At 34.0% G+C, this 20,375-nt stretch overlaps 1 protein-coding gene across 1 annotated transcript; it reads right to left on the bottom strand.

The window, feature by feature from the left end:
• Positions 1–499: 499 nt before the first annotated feature.
• LOC144962550 (palmitoyltransferase ZDHHC21-like) lies at positions 500–18,913 on the bottom strand. The gene is made up of 8 exons (XM_078895581.1): positions 18,828–18,913; positions 15,291–15,570; positions 13,964–14,053; positions 12,096–12,204; positions 11,146–11,284; positions 9,340–9,456; positions 8,161–8,204; positions 500–6,035 (listed from the first exon to the last, which is right to left on the bottom strand). The coding sequence occupies exons 2-8, from the start codon at positions 15,538–15,540 to the stop codon at positions 5,909–5,911; spliced, it is 876 nt and encodes a 291-aa protein (XP_078751707.1). The 5' UTR covers positions 15,541–15,570; positions 18,828–18,913; the 3' UTR covers positions 500–5,908.
• Positions 18,914–20,375: the final 1,462 nt, after the last annotated feature.

Here is a 20,375-nt window from a genome sequence, read left to right as displayed (position 1 = left end):
CATTTGTGGCTTGAACTCAACATCATGATTTTGCATAGACATAATTGAAAATCTTAAAAACAGTAAAACAGATATCACCTGAGGAAAGAATCAACACATTTCAAATAATAAAAGACAAACTTTGTTGATCCCTGGTTCTAACAAAAAGCAGTTCATAATACAGAAAAAAAAAAAAACAAGGTAAACTGAAAATGGCTAGACCATAAAAATCAACAAACAATAAACATTATTTTTTGCATTTTGATTTCGTTAATAAACTCTCAAATATCTGAAATTGATAAATTTTACAGTACTCTAATACTAAAAAGAATTATGTTAATGTTTGCCACCATGATGGTATGCCTTTTAGGTAGGTAACACGAAGCATTATTTAAGTGTAAGTATGTGTTTGTGCATATGTGTGCCAAGTTTCGCATTTTTGTTTCATGCATGTCTGTTTGAGTATATTATTATTTAGCAATGACTATGAAAAATGTTTTTTTTCTCTTTTTGAGGAAAATTTTTGTTTAAAATCAAAGCCCTATCTCCACTAGGTAAAAATGTTTTTGAATTTTGAAAATCCATTCATAAATAAACAAGTTATGCAGTTTCAAAGGTGTCCTTTATTTGGATGACCCGCAAAGAGGAAAAAAACGCGAAAATATGGGACGCTTTTTCTGCATTTTTTTATTCGACCTTTGGTTGTATCTTGCGTAATAAGTGTATTAAAAGAAGAGCAAATTAGGATGGTGTTTTGTACAATACGGGAAAAGTACTCGTCATATTCATATGAAATTTTACAACCAAAAAGAAGAAATGTTCATGTATTACCTTGTCAGCGACAAAACCTCCACGCCCGGTAGTTTTAGAAATATTTTACTCCAAAGAGTAAAAATCTATTTTTAACGGTCTTCTGGTAATCGCACGAGTTTTGTCGCTTGACATAATCTAAAATGACCTTTTTTCTAACTGTGTGCCAACTTCCAGTCATATTCATCGATAAACAGCGTCATAATTAATTTTAAAAAATAGCATATACGAAACGGCTTCGTCCCATATTTTGACGCGAATTCGGGCACTTCGTGAGCGAAAACGAGGCCCAAAGATTTGTGCGGCATAGTCATTGCTATATTATTATTGTTATTATTAACAGAGCCCTGAGTTGCAGACACTCAGCTTTGACTAAACCAATAAAAAAAACCCTCACACAATAAAGAAGTCCTTAAGAGCCATAAGACCCATTCAGTTGGGAGTTAATGCAGATTTCTTAGTCTTAAAAGGGCAATATCAACTGCTTGCTACCCTTTGGATAGGATGCTAGTCTATCACAAAGTAATTGTTCCTCTTCTTTCATCCACTCTTAAAGGTGATAAGGTACTTTTTTTTTCCTACCTTGCTGGGCTGACAACATCAGATCTTTATCAACCTGACCTTTGAAGAGGACTCCAACAAAATTGATGTGATCCTTTTCTCACTTATGTCATTTTTTCCTCTAAAAATAAATTTCCTGTTTTTTCTTCGTTTTGGACAAATCAAACATGTTTTTCACGTTTTCAAGGCCTTGAAAAACAAAATCTAATTTCCCGGTTTTCAAGGTTGCGTGGGAACCTTGCAAACAGCCAGTTCCCAGTCACTGCTTTGTGGATGGGATCCCCACCCATAATTAACCCTTGCAACAAAGATGTAACACTGTACCACATTCAATCTTCCACATTTCACTTTCACACATGAAATTAAGTACAGTTTTAGGTTTGAAATAAACTTGAGCATTTACATAGCGCAATATCCACTAAACATTCTCAAAGCGTTTTATAAATGGTCCTAGCCAACAGCATAAGATGAGATATGATGCATGTTAGGCGATCTTTACTTAGAGACGACACTGCAAACGGCTGGGTACTAATTTTACACCTAAGTAAGGTGAGATAATGTTGGTAAAGAGCCTTTTCCAAGGACTAAACTATAATCCGCTCAAAGAAGGACTCGAACTCTGGACCTTCTAGTCATAACACAAGACCACATAGTCGCAAATATGATGCTCTGACATTTTTTCTTCTTTTGGTGTGTTTAGAAATTTTAATGCCAAGTTTCGTGTTTCCACCACAAAATGAAAAATTTTATCATTTATGAAGCCTACTTTACGCAGCTATGTGGTCTAGTGGTATGCACTCGATTTAGGATTGGAAGGTCCTGGGTTCAAGCCTCGCTCAGTGCATAGTTGAATCCTTGGAAAAGGCTCTTTACTTACATTCTCTCACCACACTCACATGTAAAATGAGTACCTGGCTGTTAACAGCACTGTCTCTGTCAGAAAAAAATGGTAATATCGCCTAACAGGCATCATGTCATTCTACATGTTACATGTTGCTGTTGGTCAGGGACTCCTTGTAAAGCGCTTGAGCATGATTAATGGATATTGCCCTATATAAAAGCTTGTTTGTTTTTTACTATAACTTGAGATTTTGAACTATTACAAAATATGAGAAGTTCAAAATAATATTTCATTAGCAGCTTTGGGAAAAGAAAGAGAGCTTTTATAACGAGCATCTTAATGAGTCATTTTATACATATTATTAAAAGATGACAGATGGTTTTCTATAATAATCCTGGATTTTTGAAGAACAAATAACAAACTACAATACACATATATGATATGAAAGCACTGAAACAATTTAAAAAAAAACAACATAGGATCATGGCATCTTAATTGATGGTGATGAATACTTATATATATATATCAATGAAAAAGACTGAAACATCGGCTATATTACGACAAAGTTCACACCAAGAATAACAATGAAATACACAACCTCACAGAATATAGTTTGGAGAAAAGATCCAGAATACAGGATTTATATGGGAAAGACATATCATCTCACAAAACTGCAACTATACATTTGAATGTTTCCCTCCTGGCCAAAGACTCCAGCCAGGGCCAGTACAAAACTAAGTAATGTCATTCAGGGACAAAGACAGAAAGCAAGTTGGCAAGTTGGGAAAAAGATAAAGAGGGACAGAAGACAGAGAAACCTGTCCACTATGGGAGGTCAACCCACCCAGTTGAATTATATCAGTGAAATCTTTGAATTTAAAAATTGCACCAAGAGAATCAAAACAGCAACATCTGCTAAAACATTATCCGAAGTAAAATAGTATATTTTTATATTGTAAAACTTAATAATGCCAAGTTTATTTGTATTATATCCAAACAACAACAAAAACCAAAAAAACCCCCAAAAAACAAAAACAAACCCAAATGGTTAAATTGCATTATTTATCAGGGTTGGTCACAAAAAAAAAGAAGGAAATTTTTCAGCGCATAGATCAAGACCCATCCATGCAACGATAACCTACGAGTTTGAATGTCATTAAAATTTACTGACTGAGATGCAATCCAAAACTAATGTGCCTCTCAGCAATTTCTGACACCACTGGGAGGAATTTCAAAAGTTGAAAGTGTAATTACAACCTATTGTGGTTGTAGTAATGGTGGTGGAAGGGATGATGATGTGGTGGTTGTAGTAGCAGTGGTAGGGATGATGATGTGGTGGAAGTTGTAGTAAAGGTGGTGTGATATGATGTGATGATCGTTGTAGTAGCAGTGCGGTAGGGATGATGATGTGGTGGTGGTTGTAGTAGTAGTGGTCTTGGGGATGGTGGTGTGTTGGTGGTTGTGGAAGTGGTGGTAGGGGTGATGATGTGGTGCTGGTTGTAGTAGTAGTGGTGGTATGGATGACGATGTGGTGGTGGTTGTAGTAGTTGTGGTCTTAGGGATGATGGTATAGTGATGGTTGAAGATAGTTGTGGTAGGGATGATGATGTGGCAGTAGTTGTAGTAGTAGTGGTGGTAGGTTAGATGATGTAGTTGTGGTAGTGGTGGTAGGGATGATGATGTGATTGTAGTAGTTGTAGTAGGGATGAAGTGGTGGTGGTTGCAATAGTAGGACTGGTAGGGATGTTGATGTAGTGGTTGTGGTGAGTCTTTTTTATTTATTTTTTTAAAAATTGAAAAAGGAGGAATTGTGATGGCGATGGCCGGAGATAAACATCCATTTCGGAGGAATATTCTCAGCCCTGATCTCAGTTTAAATGAATCTATGAGCTAATCCACTGGACCTCTCATTACATGGATAAAAATATGCAATAAATTGTATCATAAGCAGAGTTCTGAGGGTAACAAAAAATATCCCCCCAAAACAAACGTGTCATTCACTATTTTATCTATTTAAAAAATGACAAACCCCAAAACACTTAAAAGAATGGTAAAACATTACCTGCAACTAGTATTTATGGTCACATGTTAATAAATGTATAAGTTGTTTTCCCTGAGTATGTTTTTTTTAAAAAATTGGTTTCACGATCTTATACTTATACTCATTTTTGTCATGATCATTTGTCATTCACATTCTCACTTATGTTGGGAGCTAAAATTAAATTTCCCTTACTATATCTGAACCATTCATCAAATATCTTTGTAACTATCACATATATGCATGCCTGCCTACTTGAAGATTTCAAAACAGTAACCAACATAAAATTCATCAGTAATAAATGGTAAAATTTCAGTAATACTAAGCCCTACAAAAAATGTTATATGCAACTCTTCATGTGAAGAATAAACTTTTCTGTTGACTGCTACCATTTTGAGTCAGTGATCGGATCGACCTGGCTCTCATGGGTATAGAACTGAGAGGTAGCCTTCATAACTTTAAGGGGAAATCTTTTTCTCACTTAAAACTGCGACAACTTGAAAAAAAAATGTTTTCATCTCTAATACTGCAACCAAATTGCTAAGAAATCAAAATCCGTGATATTTCTTCCATTTTCCTAAGTCCGTAATTCACCAAATTTCCATTACAATTGCGGACAATCCTTAAAAGTAGGCAGGTATGTATATGTGACAAATAATCTAAAAACAATATTATATAGAGTTGTACCCGATGCTTGAAATATAACTTTATGCTTGACTTTTAAAAATTTAGTTAAAAGAGATGCCTTGTTAAGAATAGAGGAAATTTCTTCTACTGTAAAATAATTAAATATTCTTATTCTAATCATTTGAGACTCACCTCACCATCTCAAAACTTTATTATGTCAAGATGAATCAGAATCAGAATCAGAAAAGATAATTAATTTGGAATTAAAATTAGAAGAATTACGAACTTAGATATTTTTGCAATGTTAAAAATTGTGTTTGTTCTCCACAATAACCAAGAGAAAATTAATCCAACGTTTAATGTTTGAGACTTTAAATTCAATTTCCAGGAACGAGTTTGTCCTGACATAATACCATTTTGAGACAGCAGGTCACATTTTGACTTTAAACTAAAATTTCTTAACCCAATTCATTTTGGATATAAGACCAGATTGACAAGGTGGGCTGTATTTTATATTCTATTCAATTAACCAGTTAACTGTTGCTCTCATTTAAATGACCCTCATTTCGGCAAAAGCTCTCTAACCTGGGACCTTACGAAATCCCAGGTTTGAGAGTTTTTGCCAAGATAATAATAATATTAAGTAATATATGGCATTTGTATAGTGCATTACCCCAATTTCATCAGGCTCTAGACGCTTTACATTCTTAAAATAAGTAAAGAAATACAATGAAAAGTTAAAAAAAAAAAAAAAATAGCAATTCAATTATTTACATAGTAATGGACATTAAATTTTGCACAAATGGTAGGTAAAACTTCATTTATAAGATGGAAATCATGAGACAAAAAGGTGAGTTTGCAATTTAGATTTGAAAGATGATAATAAGTCAGCACTTATAATATTCACAGGGAGAGCGTCCCAAAAATTCAAATGCTTGTTCATGAGAATCATTTTAATGAATTGACGAGATTTTTGGGCAAATTTTAAAATACGTGTTCTTCCAAAGTACGACAGTTAACAGGTTAAACCATTCATTCTAAAGAAGATATCATCACACATTGTCTTGGATCTGATAAGGTAGATTTGCCAGTCTTCGTCGCAAAGGCCAAAACCATAGAAGTGGAGTCCCCTGACCACAAAGATCTTTGTAAGCAAAGTAACATTTACGGGTGTCACCCCTGATGGAATGAAAGAATAAAGAAATGAAAGTCTTAGTTCTTTTGAGTATTGATATGTAAAGGAGACCACCAACAATCAGAGTGACATTGTTCATACATCTTAATTCAGATATTGAATTCATTCTCTTGTCAATACAAAACTTATACACTGCTCATTCAGATCTGTAAACCCTCCCGATTTGATCATGAAATTACTGATCTAGTTGCCTTGTTCCCGTATTCCTGATTATAGATAGATTTCCCCCAATAAGAGCTTCAGAATTCATCATTTTTTAAAAAGGAACGTTAATAAACATGATAAATGATGACAATTGAGAAATATGATAGTTTGACCATGTTGGTTATGTTTGATATCATAATATGGTATATCTAATGGCGTCTCATTTTCAAGTATTCATTTGACTTGGATCTGGTAATAGCAACAAGATGACGCCATCTTATAAGAATAGCATATTTAAGTGAGAAAAAAAAAAACCCAACAACACATACTCTACAAAATATTCTGTAAGTTATCTTTTTCTTTTATTTGAATTTGTTATTAATAGTAAATGTAGGGAGATTAAGTTTGACCAATCTCAAATTTCCTATTTGACAGTTTGAAAAGTGAACAGGTTTATGATTGGAGCTCTGAATGATCAAGCCTATAAAATTTTTTTTTAAAAATAAACAATTGAGCTTTTATATAGCGCAGTATCCACTAAACATGCTCAAAGTGCTTTACAAAGGAGTCTCTGACCAACAGCAACATGTAACATGTAGAACGAGACACGATGCCTGTTCGGCCGGCGATATTACAATTTTTTCGGACAGAGACAAAGCTGTTAATGGCCAGGTACTCATTTTACACCTGAGTAGAGTGAGAGAATGTGAGTAAAGAGCCTTTTCCAAGGACTCAACTATGCGCTGAGTGAGGCTCGAACCCAGGACCTTCCAATCCAAAAGAGTCATACCACTAGACCACATAGCCGCACAAGCCTCTAGAACTGTACAATTCAAACTATCAACATATACACAATGTCCCCTAAACCTTCATTACTGAAGCTGTGACAGTAGTCCTTGCTATCCTTTGAAGAGGATGCTAGTCTATCACAAAGTACTTTCCACCAGATCTAACAGACCCATCTACCCAATCATTGGACATGGGGGTCAGAAAAAAAATAATCTTGACTGAATCGAGGATCGATCTCAGTCCCTTTGATTGTGAAGCAAGAGTAAATGGATTGGATTGGATTACATCACCTCATGACATTGGCAAAAACAATGGAATCACTTTTTAACCCATAGAGGCCCGGTGTTTACTAAAAAAAATTCCCCTGAGGCCCAGTGTAAGGGGCATAACTCTTAACAAAAAAATACCAACACAAAGTTAAAAAATTATTAAACGAGAACCAAATGACATAAAATTATAATTTTAATTCCTTTTTATAGCCAGATAAATTGGCTTTCGAATGATATATAACATGACATGTTTTGATTTTATTAAATTGGAAAAAAAAATATTAAAAAAAAAAACTCATTCCCCGCACCCCCATTCCCGTCATTTTCGTCAATCTCGGACTCCGATTCAGTGTCCGAATCACCTTGATCGGGTGCTAACGCCTCGTCTTGTCCATCCCCACCATCGTTTACATCTTCTCTTTCTAGTTCGATATCGCTTTCATTTCCAAAATCCTCTTCATCGTCTACACCACTCTCCAAAACATCATTTCTAGCGCCACGCAACAAACTCGTGAGGTACGGGAATGCCATTTTTCTGAATTCGATTACTCACTTGCTATCAACGATATAAACGTGCGGTAAAAAGGAAACGAAAATAGAACGATCGCATTACGTTTACGATGTTTCCGGTTTAGAATAAAACGAAGTGATTCGTTGCAATAACAAAGTAAACATGATCCGTTTTTTCTCGGGGGCCGCGGGCGATGACAGGCGATGCGGGCCTCAACAGTCGCGGGCGACTCCAGGGGAAGCGGGCATCTATGGGTTAAATCCATTTTCTAATCTGAAAAATTTGTACATGAAATAGAGGCAGACAAAACAAAAACATAAAAAAAAACAACAAAAAAAAAAACAAACAAAAAAACCTGACAGTTTGAACCACTAAATTACTTTTAGTTAAACTTACCTCTTGGGTGATCCGTTTATCACGTTTTCTAAAATTGTGCGATTCTGGTCAAATTAGAAAAAAAAAATCAAAGAGGTCATCTTTTCATATATCATGGGTGCAGACATTAGAATATATTAAATTACATACTTGTTAAAAAACATCTTCTCACATCTAGTCAAATCTACCATTACCAAACCCTCTATAAGATGAAACATGGTCTAAGACGGAAAGCCTCTGATCCACTACTTCTCTTGTCGTCTGTCTGAATTCTAAGTGATGTATTAATGTTTATATTGTTTTTGTTACTGGCTGAAGAAGGGTTTCAGGCCTGTAATATTCTGTGTTTGTTATTTTTTTTTTTTTTCGAAGCTGTTATATTCATTTTTGTTCATCTTTTTTTCTCTTCTTTTTCAAAGAGAAACAGGAGTAAAATACAGATCCCAAATCCTTCTATTGCCCATTATTTGTGACATCAACAGCACAGCAGTATGTATGCTTTCTTCTCTTGTCAAGCAATGCTGAGCATTGTTAATGACTGGATGGGTGACAATGATAGCAAAAGCTTTGGTCCCCACATTGTATTCTTGGGTACAGTACTTAATACATTTTATCCCACTCAGATGTAAATGTGTATTGGGGTATAGTTGAGACTAAAATTGTGACAGAGCACGTTAAAAAAAAAAAAGGTTGCGTGTAACTCTGTGATTGAAAATTTGGTTCAAGTTACAAAAATATTAAAAATCTGTAATACAAAGAATTGACTATTGAGATTATGACCTTAGAGGCATGATTCCATAAAAGTATCTTTATAATAATAATAAGCTGACACTTTGTTAAAATCAAGAGCTACATCTCAGATCAGAGATGTCACTTCAGTTATATGAAATTCCCTGAACTTTTTCACAACCACTAAATACGGAGAAAAAAAAAGTAATCACATGCTACTGAAAAGTGGTGAAATTAAATAAGATTTCAATTCATGTCAACAGAGGATCATCCAGGCATACTGGAGAGTTGATATGGAATTAGATTGTATATTTACTACTTTTGCTATTGAGGTGCAGGGGCACCTTGAAGGCTGCTTGCTGTCTCTCAGATCCAGAATTCAATCTGGTGTTTCTTAATTTGTGGAAATCCAGAATTTTCAAAAAAAAAAAAGTGGCATCTCTGTCAGATATCACCCCGGTTAATACTTACATGTAAAATATTATCGTGCTGCTGCCATGTCAGTCCTACCATGACCGACACCATGTTGATGGCCAAGAGAAATAAAAGGTACATGAACCATATACTGTGTTTTATGTGGAAAGCATTCTGGAATGGTATCAAAATATAATTCAGGTGTAGTCTGTGTAGAACATTCTTAAAATAATAACATATTGGCTTTTTTATTGTGTGCGTTTAAAAAAACAAACAATCAGTCAGTTACAAACAGCACTGGGGATTAAAATTTGTGAGTAACCGAATATAATTTTTCTTTTTTAAACTGTAATTCAACATCTGGGTCAATCTGGATTTGACCTGATGTGGACACCTATGAATTCCAAAAGAGAAAACTCCACACAAAGTACAGAGGAAAAAAAAAAAAGTAATAATCAATATTTTGAGCTCATATCTATCTTTATATAACAACTTAAATAATGTAAGCTCTCTATAATATCCCAGTTATTAGAGTTAGATAATTCACTTCACAAGCAATGGGACTAAGATCAATCCTGGGTGAAGATTTTTATCCTGACTCCCCCCCCCCCTGTCCACCCAGAAGTGATTAGGTAACTGGGTCTCTTATGTCTGATGGAAAGTACTGTGCGATAGACAAGTGTACTATTAAAAGGGTAGCAAGCAATTACTGTTAACTGTTTCACACTATAAAAACTGGGATAAACACCGGCTCCATAGGCCTAATGGCTCTGAAGGACTCTTAAATAATGTTAACTGTTAATACGATGCCTACCTTATAGAAAGATGTGAGTGCAGAGGTCTAAATGAGTCTAATATATGAATGGAACAATAACGTGTAAACTACCACCATAAAACAGTAATATATCAGAGTGATATTGGTGCTTAAAATCTAATTTATAGTCAAAAATATGCAACTTGAGTTAAGTTTATATATTTTATTGAGAAGATTAAATACAGTTTTATAAAGTGCATAAACCAAACTATCATATTTCTGATCATGTTTTAGCATAGCTTCACTCCGATAAAAAAAACCCAGTAACACAGTAGTAGTTTGCATGTAGGTATGAAAGTTCAATTTGAAAATGTATTAACTTGAGCTTGAGCTTTTATATAGCGCAATATCCACTAAACGTGCTCAAAGCGCTTACAAGGGGTCCCTGGCCAACAGCAACACTTAACATGTAGGACATTACAATTTTTTCGGACAGAGACAACACTGTTAACGGCCAGGTACTCATTTTACACCTGAGTAAGGTGAGAGAATGTGAGTAAAAAGTTAAGTATTAGAGATAAAAGTCAATTTAATAGGACCTGGATTTACACTTTCATGCATTTCAATATTTTAACAACAACTACATATTATTTGGGCATCTTTGACAACAAAAAAAAACAAAACAAAAAAAAAGTTTTAATTTCTCCTAAATTTTGTTTCAGCCAGTTTTTATTGTATTGGATGTTGTTATAGAATGAAAGAGCCACATGTTCCATTCCAGTATGAAAAAAAGATAAATAAATAAATGAAAGAACAAAGTACTCAATACACTATCACCAAAATCATTTCCGTGAAATTTATTGTGCTAAAAATGTTTTTTTTCTTCTGACAAATGAAACTTATAATGTATCACTTTGTGTGTGTATATAAATAATAATATATATATATATATATATATATATATATATATATATATATATATATATATATATATATATATATATATAATATATATATATATGTATATTATAGTGTATATATGATCGTTTTAAAAGGAAAATCCTTGACCCTGAAATATAAATAAAATGAAAGAAAAAATAACCACTTACTTTGTCACAGTTAATACATTTGGGAAAAACCCAGAAATGGCACAGGTTGAGAATAAGTGCATATAAACTCAGCAGGAAAGCGTAAATATTGAGGAGTATGAATGCAAAATGGTTTCCTTCTCCCACACAATTGTTGATCCTGAAATGGTGAATGAGTATTCAACAAATGTCTGACTCACAACATTCATAACAAGAATTAATCTATCTGGAGACATATGTAACCATTGAAATTATAGAGAATTATAAAATTGGATGATATAAATGTTATCTACTACTATTATCAATTCATAAAATATAAATATGTTGTTTCTTTAATTTATTGTTGGTCATTTCAAAATTAAGCATAAAAAAGAAAGCAGCAAAAGATGAATGACGAAAATATAACTTTCATACAATGTCAAAGGTTCCAGATTTGACCTAATTAAAACAACAGTAGAGGATGAATGGCTCAAATGGTTGAGATTTTCTTTTTCCCAGTGAATATAAAGGCGGGTCTAATTTAGACATTGCATAAAGTACTTTGAAAGAGACCAGTAGGGTAATAAAATAATTGGTTCTCCTCTGTGTCAAAAGCCAAATTACTCAAGACTCAATGGGCTGAATGGCTCTAAAGAAAAGACCTAATACTACTTCTTGTTCCCAAGCTACACACAGGTTTAACAATAATTGCTCCACATATGTTCACAATTATTCATCCAATTTCATCTTATTAGCTCATTAAAACGTTCAACCTTATGCTCTCCTAGTAAACTTTATGACAACTTATTCGAGGATTGAATTGCAGTAAAAATAAAAAAATGATTGAAAATTGTGCGTTAAGGTCACCCCCCCCCCCCCCAAAAAAAAAAAAAAAAAAAAAAAAAAAACAACAACAAACAAACAAAAACAAAACAAACAAAAAACAAAAACAAAACAAAACAAACAAATGGATTATCAAGCAAAATCCATACCAAGGACAATGATGATCCATTCTCATCACACACTGGCCACATCTTCTACAATGATGTGCTCGGGCAGGGCGCATCCTGTTACAAGTTTTACACAGGTTCCATGTTGAGTCTATGCACAAGAAGAATAAGAAAGTTTAAATACAGTGCATTCTAGATAATGACACCCTGAATGGCAACATCCCCTGAATATCGACATGACTCCAGAGTCCTGACTTTTTGCTATATACTGTTAGTAACAAAAACCTCAATATTGCAAAATTCAATTGAATAAAAATCTTGTCTGTTTAGCGACCCAATGTAGCAATAATCAGCAATTGAAATTGACAGTTAATACAATATTTTTTTCTTTCCAACCAATGGAATGCCTTACATGCTTTAAAAAAAATTCTGTTCAAAATGAGATTAATAGGAATTAAGGAAGGGATTATGAGTTGAAAAAAATATATTACCTATAAAGGGCTGATAAACACACACACACACACACACAAAATCAAAAATGAGACACAAGTCGTGGCAATGCTCTCTGGGAATGAGTTTATCCATAGTTCATGTATTCCCTCATCAGGGCAAACTGAGCCAAATTTCCATGTCATACCGTACATGAGGTTTCCTTTTTATTACTAGGACTCAGCCAGGCACTCATATACATCTGAGTCGAGTAAGGTATTGCACGTAAAGCGCCTTATCAGCCAGGGCCACAGTTTTGATGTCAATGTAACTTTTTCCGTCACAAACCACGCTAACATTGAATTTGTAAAAGACAATCCACCTTACCACTGATGACACTGGAATATATTATGCGCAGCTGGCACAATGGATAGGAGATATGTAACAGTTGCACAATATTTGTTGACAAACAAATGTCAAGACAGCTGTCCAGATTGAAATTGTAGGATGACTCATCCAAACAACGAATTGAATTGGTCTTACCTAAGAATTATGAAGCTATGATTAAAACCTAATTTATCTTTTTAATATAAAAAATGGTTTGCCTGACCATAGGCTTGAGCTTATATGACAGTGCGACGCCATAGTTTATGTTATAGCGCTGTAAGTGATGATGATGTGGTGGTAGCAGGGGTTGTAATGGTGGAGATAGGAATGATGACGGTTGTGGTAGTATTGGTGGTTGGAATGATTATGAGGTCATTGCTGTAGTCTTGGTGGTTGGGATAATAATGATGTGATGGTTGTGGTAGTCTGACACAGCGGTTTTTTACCTCAAAAAATCCCAAATTTTGCAAGCTAAAAACTGCAAAATTTGCAAAAAATTGTGATTAATTTTCCTAATTACCCATAATTAGTTTATGAAAGAGAAAGGTATTTGTTTGTTTTTAAGGGTTTCATGGCAATTGCAACAAATGTAAGGTCATATCAGCGCCAGTAAAAGGAAGAAAATGAGACAGTACAAAAGAAACTACCCTTGATTAATTATCTTTCACGTTCTACACAAGCTTTTTTTTTGTTTTATTATTATTATTATTAAAAATTTATTTTTTTTTTTCTTTGCAAAATCTCGAAAATGTTCAAAAATGTGCGGATTTTGCGGCTGCAATGCAAATCAGTGATATTTTGCGATCTTTTGTGGCGCAATGCGGCTGCAATTGATGCAAAATACTGCCATGTCAGGGCAGTATAGATGATAATGACGATTGTCACATTAGTGGATTAAGATTGCATAAACATTTAATTCCAGAGATGGTAATATAACGGTTTAATTACCGGAACACATAATAAACTTCTGTATTTTCTGGGACAGCCTTTTATTATATATTTTTTTTTTTAAATATCAGGAACAAATCCGGATACCTGGATAATAGGCATGTCTGCACTTTCTATTTTCATATATCCTTTTTAAAAAAATTTACCTGCATAAGAACTTGAGGGAATTTGCCCTGGGTTTGTGAGGCTGGCTCGACATAGAGCCATTAAACAGAGAGCTGAGACTGACAAAAAACCTGAAAACATCAATACAATTTGCTGATTATAGTTAATTTAAAAGAATTTTACAACCACAATCACTTGGGCTCTAGACATTCATATTGTGCCATACTTTAATAATAATGATAATGATGATAATAATAATAACAACAGTAAAGATAATAATAATAATAATAATAATAATAATAATAATAATAATAATAATAATAATAATAATAATAATAATAATAATAATAATAATAATAATAATAATAATAATAATAATAATAATAATAATAATATAATAATAATAATAATAATAATAATAATAATAACAATAATAATAATAATAATAATAATAATAATAATAATAATAATAATAATAATAATAATAATAATAATAGTAATGTTTTTGTTTGTTTTTAAGGTTTTTACGGCACTTGCAACACATTAAGGTCACATCAGTGCCAGTACATAGGAAGAAAATGGGATAGTAAAAAGTTCCAGAATTACAATTAAAGCACCCAAGAAAAGGTGAAACAAAGGGGAATTAGTTCAAATAGGAAACAGATGTAGATTTCAAGAGCACACTATCAAAGTAATTAGTTTGAGTTCACCTAAAAGTCTCATCAAGATACAATCAGGTCCCCACTCAAATGTTCACAAATCATATATATGAAAACAAAACAGTGCATAACAGAGAGATGATTTACAAGACAAAAAAATAATTTCCCAAAACTCTAACTATACATTTGACTGTTTCCCTCCCAGTTAGGGTATCTGGCCAGGGCCAGGAAGTAATATCATCCCAAGACAAAGCCAGAAAGCATGTTGGAAAACAGAGACAGGGGGGATAGAAGACACAGTAAGTGCTTCCCTGCCCAGTATGGGAAGTCAGGAACCCCACTGAAGGCTATCATCCAAGGGAGTCCAAAGTTTCCAACCCTAAGAGGAATTTCACCAACTGCTGCTCTTTCATAGGAACGAGGTGCAAGTTATGTATGTTATTACATACCTTGTTTATATTTTATTTTACCTGAAGTTTATCAGTAAAATATATTTGGATAAAATCATATTCGGGCATTAACATTAAAACGAGAAATAAATGAATATTCCACATGGTGTTAATTAAAATCTAGTTACAGAATGTGTTCAAAAAATAAATCCTGAAGGTAAGCAATAAATCAGTGGTAATGAGCAATAACAACTCACATCATCCAATCTATAAAGTGAGATTGTGACATTTCGAAACAAATGGAATCAATACATTCTTACTGTATAGGACAAGATTTGGATAAGGTATCAAGTCGTCTGCTATGGCAGGAATGAGAACAATGTAATATGTGACCAATGTTCCATACAGCCAGTAGGCAAAAACGCCAGACACTAACATCCTCCCTTGGAAATCTTTAAGAAACTGGATCCGTCCAATAAGGGGAAGGTTGATTGAATTTGAATTTGGAATCAATGGAGTATTTAAAGGTGGTGGGGTCACCACCTTTAGCAAGTTATCTGTATTGATCATGGCTGCTTGGTCTGTCAGCCCTTCATCAATCTGTATGTAAAAAAAAATAATTAAAGTGTGATAAATTGTAGGAACAGTTCAACCAAAGAAAAATAAAATAGATATGACAGGTTTATAGTTTTAAAAGTATTATAATTATAATGATGTTATTGATGATGATGACGACGACGAAGATGATGGTGGTGATGATGAAGATATTAAAATTTTGGAAAGTGAAAATGGGGGGAAAAAAGTTTTAGACGTGGATTCTGAATTCCATTTTAATGGTTTACAGCTATGAATCTATGAAGCAGGTTATTCTCACATTAGTGCTTGTTTTTGTTTTTTATATTTTAAGGATGTTATGGCACTTGTGACACTTTTACTTTTAGGTCATTTCAATGCCAGTAAAAAGGAAGAAAATAGGATTATAGATTTACATTTGAAAGCACACAAGAAAAAGAAAGACAAAGGGGAATAGTACAAATATGGAACAGCTGTAGATTCCAAAAGCATACTATCATTGTGCATGAGATCATCTAAAAGTCTCTTCCAAACACAAGCACAGGATCCCACTGAGAGGAACAAACTCAAATGCTTATATAATAAATTCAAAACAACAAATATAGTAATATATAAACAGAGAGATGATTTACGAGGGAAAAATATCATCTCTGAAAACTTAAACTATACGTTTGACTCAGCCATGGGAACAAAGGGAAAGACAAAATCAATCATTTCAAGACAAAGAGATAAAACAAGTTGTAAAACAAGCATAGGGGTATAGAGACACAGTAAGTGACCTCCCTGCCCACAATTGGAGGTCAGGAACCAGTTCAGCAAGTTTTGGTTATTTTTCCTCCACAGATATTCCGCCAAATGACCAAATCTTAGAACAAGGACAGGAATCCATATCTAGGCTCTTTTTCATTAACCTTTGCACTACATTAATTCTATCTTATACTTTTTAGATATCATTTGAAACATTTAGTAATAGGTATAAGTCTTTCAAAGCATCTCTTGTGGTTATCATCTATATTTATGGCTATTCTATACCTCCTTATGAAAGATGTCTTAACTGCCATAAATTTTGCACATTAAAATGGTGGAGTATATATATACCACTACTAGATATATCATCACCACCACCACTACAATCACGCCAACAAATGTCAGAAAAGAGATGCCCACACAAATTTTTTTTTTTTAAACAATATTTTTAGATTTTTGCTAAGTCAACGGTGTATTCATTTATAGAACTGCTCCTTCATGTTGTGGATTGTTTTTTTTGTTTGTTTGTTTTGTCTTGCTTTGTTTAAAATCTTATTTATTTCTTTTTTATTAATTGGTTTGTTTGTTTTTAGGCCTTGTAGCTAACATTAGTACCATACCCCAACCCCCCCCCCCCCCGCCCCATACAAAATTTATTTTGTACTCTTCTTTTTTCAATTCAATTTGGGCAAGATAGACCATGATTTTGGCCTCCCGGTAAGGAGTAAATCCGTGTTTTCAATTATAGAATTGTTGGCGGCTTTTTATTTCTTTTTGATCTCGTATCATGGTCTCCCTTGCACCCAACATCTCGGTTATTTGTGGATCCCCCCCCCCCCCCTCCACCCGCCTTCCTCCACCACCAGTTTATAATTTTCTCTCCGTGTCTAAAGAGGGCTCAGCATGCATTGTTATATAGTATTAAATAACAAGACTGATGTTCGTAATATCGTGATTTTCATATAATTTGGTATAACCGGCGCAGTTTCTTTAAGCAATAGAGCATAAAAAAAACAACAAAAAAAAAAAATAAAAAAAATAAAAAAACGTCCCTGTTTTCTACTGAGACATTCAGTTGAACAAAGATCTGCTGTCGGCGTCAGCTCACAAGAAACTGAGACGACGATAGAGTGGAGACTACCTCAGGCCCATACTACCATGCGTTAGGGGTGGGGCAGGGTCAGTGTCATTTAATATTAGATAATAGTGAATGCGGAGCTCTGTTATAGGTACGGAGAGAAAATTATAAACTGATGACGAGGGAAGGTGGGGGAACCCACAAACGACCAAGGTGTTTGGCCGTTAACATCTCTATAGATGACAATGTGTTTGGCGCAGGGGAGACCATGATATGATATCAAAGAAAAAAGCTGCCGCACTATCCTTTCTTCCTTTTTACCGACACTGATGTGACCTGTGTTGCAAGCACCGTAAACCCTTTACAAACAAACGATTTGTGATAGTCGTTGTACTGCATTGTACCCCCCCCCCCCCCACTCCCCAGAAAAGTAACAGGATGTTTTTGAACTACATAAGATAAAATTGAAGAACAAAAAAGAAAATGAAAATTCAAATAATTTTTGTGTTGGGCGGCTCTCTCTCTCTCTCTATCTAAAAATACAAAACCAACAAAAACAAAACAAAAGAAAAAAAAAAACACAAAAAAAACAAAAACAAAAAACAACAAAAACTGCACTCTTCAACATAATTATAGTACAAGTACAAGAAACAATTCCATAGGTTTTGAGTCGGAAGACCAAAATCGTATCTTCCTAGCAAAAATCTAAAAATATTGTTAAAAAATTAAAGTTAAATTTTGTGTGGGCGACCGGCCGATAACTTGCAATCTCTTCTCTTACACTTTTTTTTCATGTGGGTGGGGAGGGGGAGGGGTGAATATTACCTAAAAAAATAACCAACCCCCCCCCCCCCTCCCAAAAAAAAAAAAAACAAAGAAAAAAAACAAAAAAAAACAACAAAAACATACAGGCAAGCAATGAATAAATAGAAGAAAAAACTCGCCCCTTTAACATAAAGAAACAGTTCCATAAAACGAAAATCTTTGTCTCCCTAGCCAAAACGGGCCATTTTGGCAAGGGAGACCAAGATTTTGGTCTCCCTAGCCTCTTGCCATTACTTAGATATTACCATATAACGAAAACGACCGCTATCACTATCTACTATTCGCAGTACTAGCGAATAGTAATAGAGGAAATCACTATTCGCAGTACTACTATCAAATTTTACTTCTTGACAAAATATCAGAATAAGGAGAGAATGTCACTCAAAATTCTAACTAGATCTAAGTATAGAAGATTGAAATTGTCAGTCACTACACTGCGACGACTCAAGTCAAGTTCAAGTCTAAAGTTGTGAGTGGGAATTTGAACATGCAATTTCATTTGATGAGATGGATTCATTTTCGAAAACTTTTACCACAAAGGTTTTTTTAAATATCAAACTTAGTGCATTTTGTTCTATCACATTTTTTAAACAATCATTGAGGCCGACTAGAGGCGTAAGCTCCTTGGGCCTACCTGTTGTTCAATTCTAGTGGTGACGAACACTTTCGATTTTTTTCCGGATATCTTGGCATTTCCACTTTTACACTTATCCAGCTTCTTGCACTGATCAAAACATGCGTATAAACATTCGCAATATACTGTGGAGAGAATAATATATTATCATTCAATTAAACTATTTGTTTAAAATATTTACAATCAAAAGAGCTTTAGAGTTTATGGTTAGAAATGAATGAAAAAGTAAGCTTGTAAATTATCATTATAAGTTAAACCAAATCTTTGAAGAAATAAAAAGTAGACAGTTATCAAACATTATGAATTAAGCTTTCTACGAATCAAGGAATTTCCGATTTTTCTGTCATCTTTTTTATAGAGCAGTATAATTAGGTGCCCCAAACGTAAACAAAGGTCTAGAAGCACATGGCAAACCACATGTTCCTGTCTTGACAGCTCACGTTCCAATGTAAATTATAGAAAAAAAAATAACCTTTAAAATTTGGCTGCTAGGTGGCAAAAGAAACACATATTCATAAATACTCGATCATGCATCAAATAATGTCTAGATATGGATATTTTATGGAATAAAAGGCAAAATTTATCAAAAGTTACGTCTATCTATTTTTAGACCAGAGCAAATTATTGCGCTGGTGTGAACAAGACGAGAATTATTCGGAGCCTGATTTTCAGAATAATTAAGTCTTATATTATTATTTCTGCAACTGTTAGATTTTATGTAAACATATTTTCAATACTGAAAGTGTATTGCCTACAACTCAAACTACAAAATTGGGAGACCTATATTGTGCGTAAATTTTTCCGGTCCCTAACGAAAATCACTAGCAACTTGTTATTGTTTACGTTTGGGGCACCTAATTATACTGCTCTATAGGCTGGGCAGTAATTTATATTATAGAATAATGATACTTCACTTTCAAGAAAATTTTGTGTGGTATTCGAATTATGAGAAATAGTCTTTAGTTCTTGATATGAGTCAGTATACGCAGAAAAATGAACTAACGAGAGAGAGAGAGAGAGAGAGAGAGAGAGAGAGAGAGAGAGAGAGAGAGAGAGAGAGAGAGAGACCAATGATACACAGCTATAGTAAATTTCGGAACGTATACAACGAAAGTAATCAGTAACAAGAGTAAAAAATGATGATGATGATGATGATGATGATGATGATGATGATGATGTTGATGATGATGATGATGATGATGATGATGATGATGATGATGATGATGATGATGATGATGATGATCTGAATCTTCCTTTAATGTCTAGGCATGAAGATTTTGATATGAACAATAAGGTGAAAATTCAGCAGTGATCTAAAAGCTCTGTAAATAAATATGTAGATGCAGATGTAACTTCCAGCGGTAAATTGTTCTACTTTGTAATGGTTCTGGGGTAAAATGTGAAATTTCTGAGGTCTTTGGTGGCCATCAAGGGATGAAACTGTTCACGTGGGAAGTCCTGGATGTTCGTTGGTTTTTGGAGATCAGGATTTGAAATCACCACCAGGTTGTTCTTTATCTTATACATCATGATCAGGCGTGCTATTTT

This window comes from Berghia stephanieae, chromosome 1 (assembly GCF_034508935.2).
Source record: "Berghia stephanieae isolate SIO BIC M18660-M18661 chromosome 1, UCSD_Bste_1.3, whole genome shotgun sequence".
In the NCBI taxonomy this organism is placed as follows: domain Eukaryota; kingdom Metazoa; phylum Mollusca; class Gastropoda; order Nudibranchia; family Aeolidiidae; genus Berghia; species Berghia stephanieae.
This window is presented reverse-complemented; position numbering and strand designations above follow the sequence as displayed.

Bases quoted from the DNA above. Each gene is read 5' to 3' on its own strand.
- LOC144962550 (XM_078895581.1), bottom strand. From the start codon at position 15,540: ATGATCAATACAGATAACTTGCTAAAGGTGGTGACCCCACCACCTTTA. The intron at 11,285-12,095 runs GTATGGATTTTG...TCACCATTTCAG, and splicing joins ATGGATCATCATTGTCCTTG to GATCAACAATTGTGTGGGAG. The intron at 9,457-11,145 runs GTAAGTGGTTAT...ATACCATTCCAG, and splicing joins AATGTATTAACTGTGACAAA to AATGCTTTCCACATAAAACA.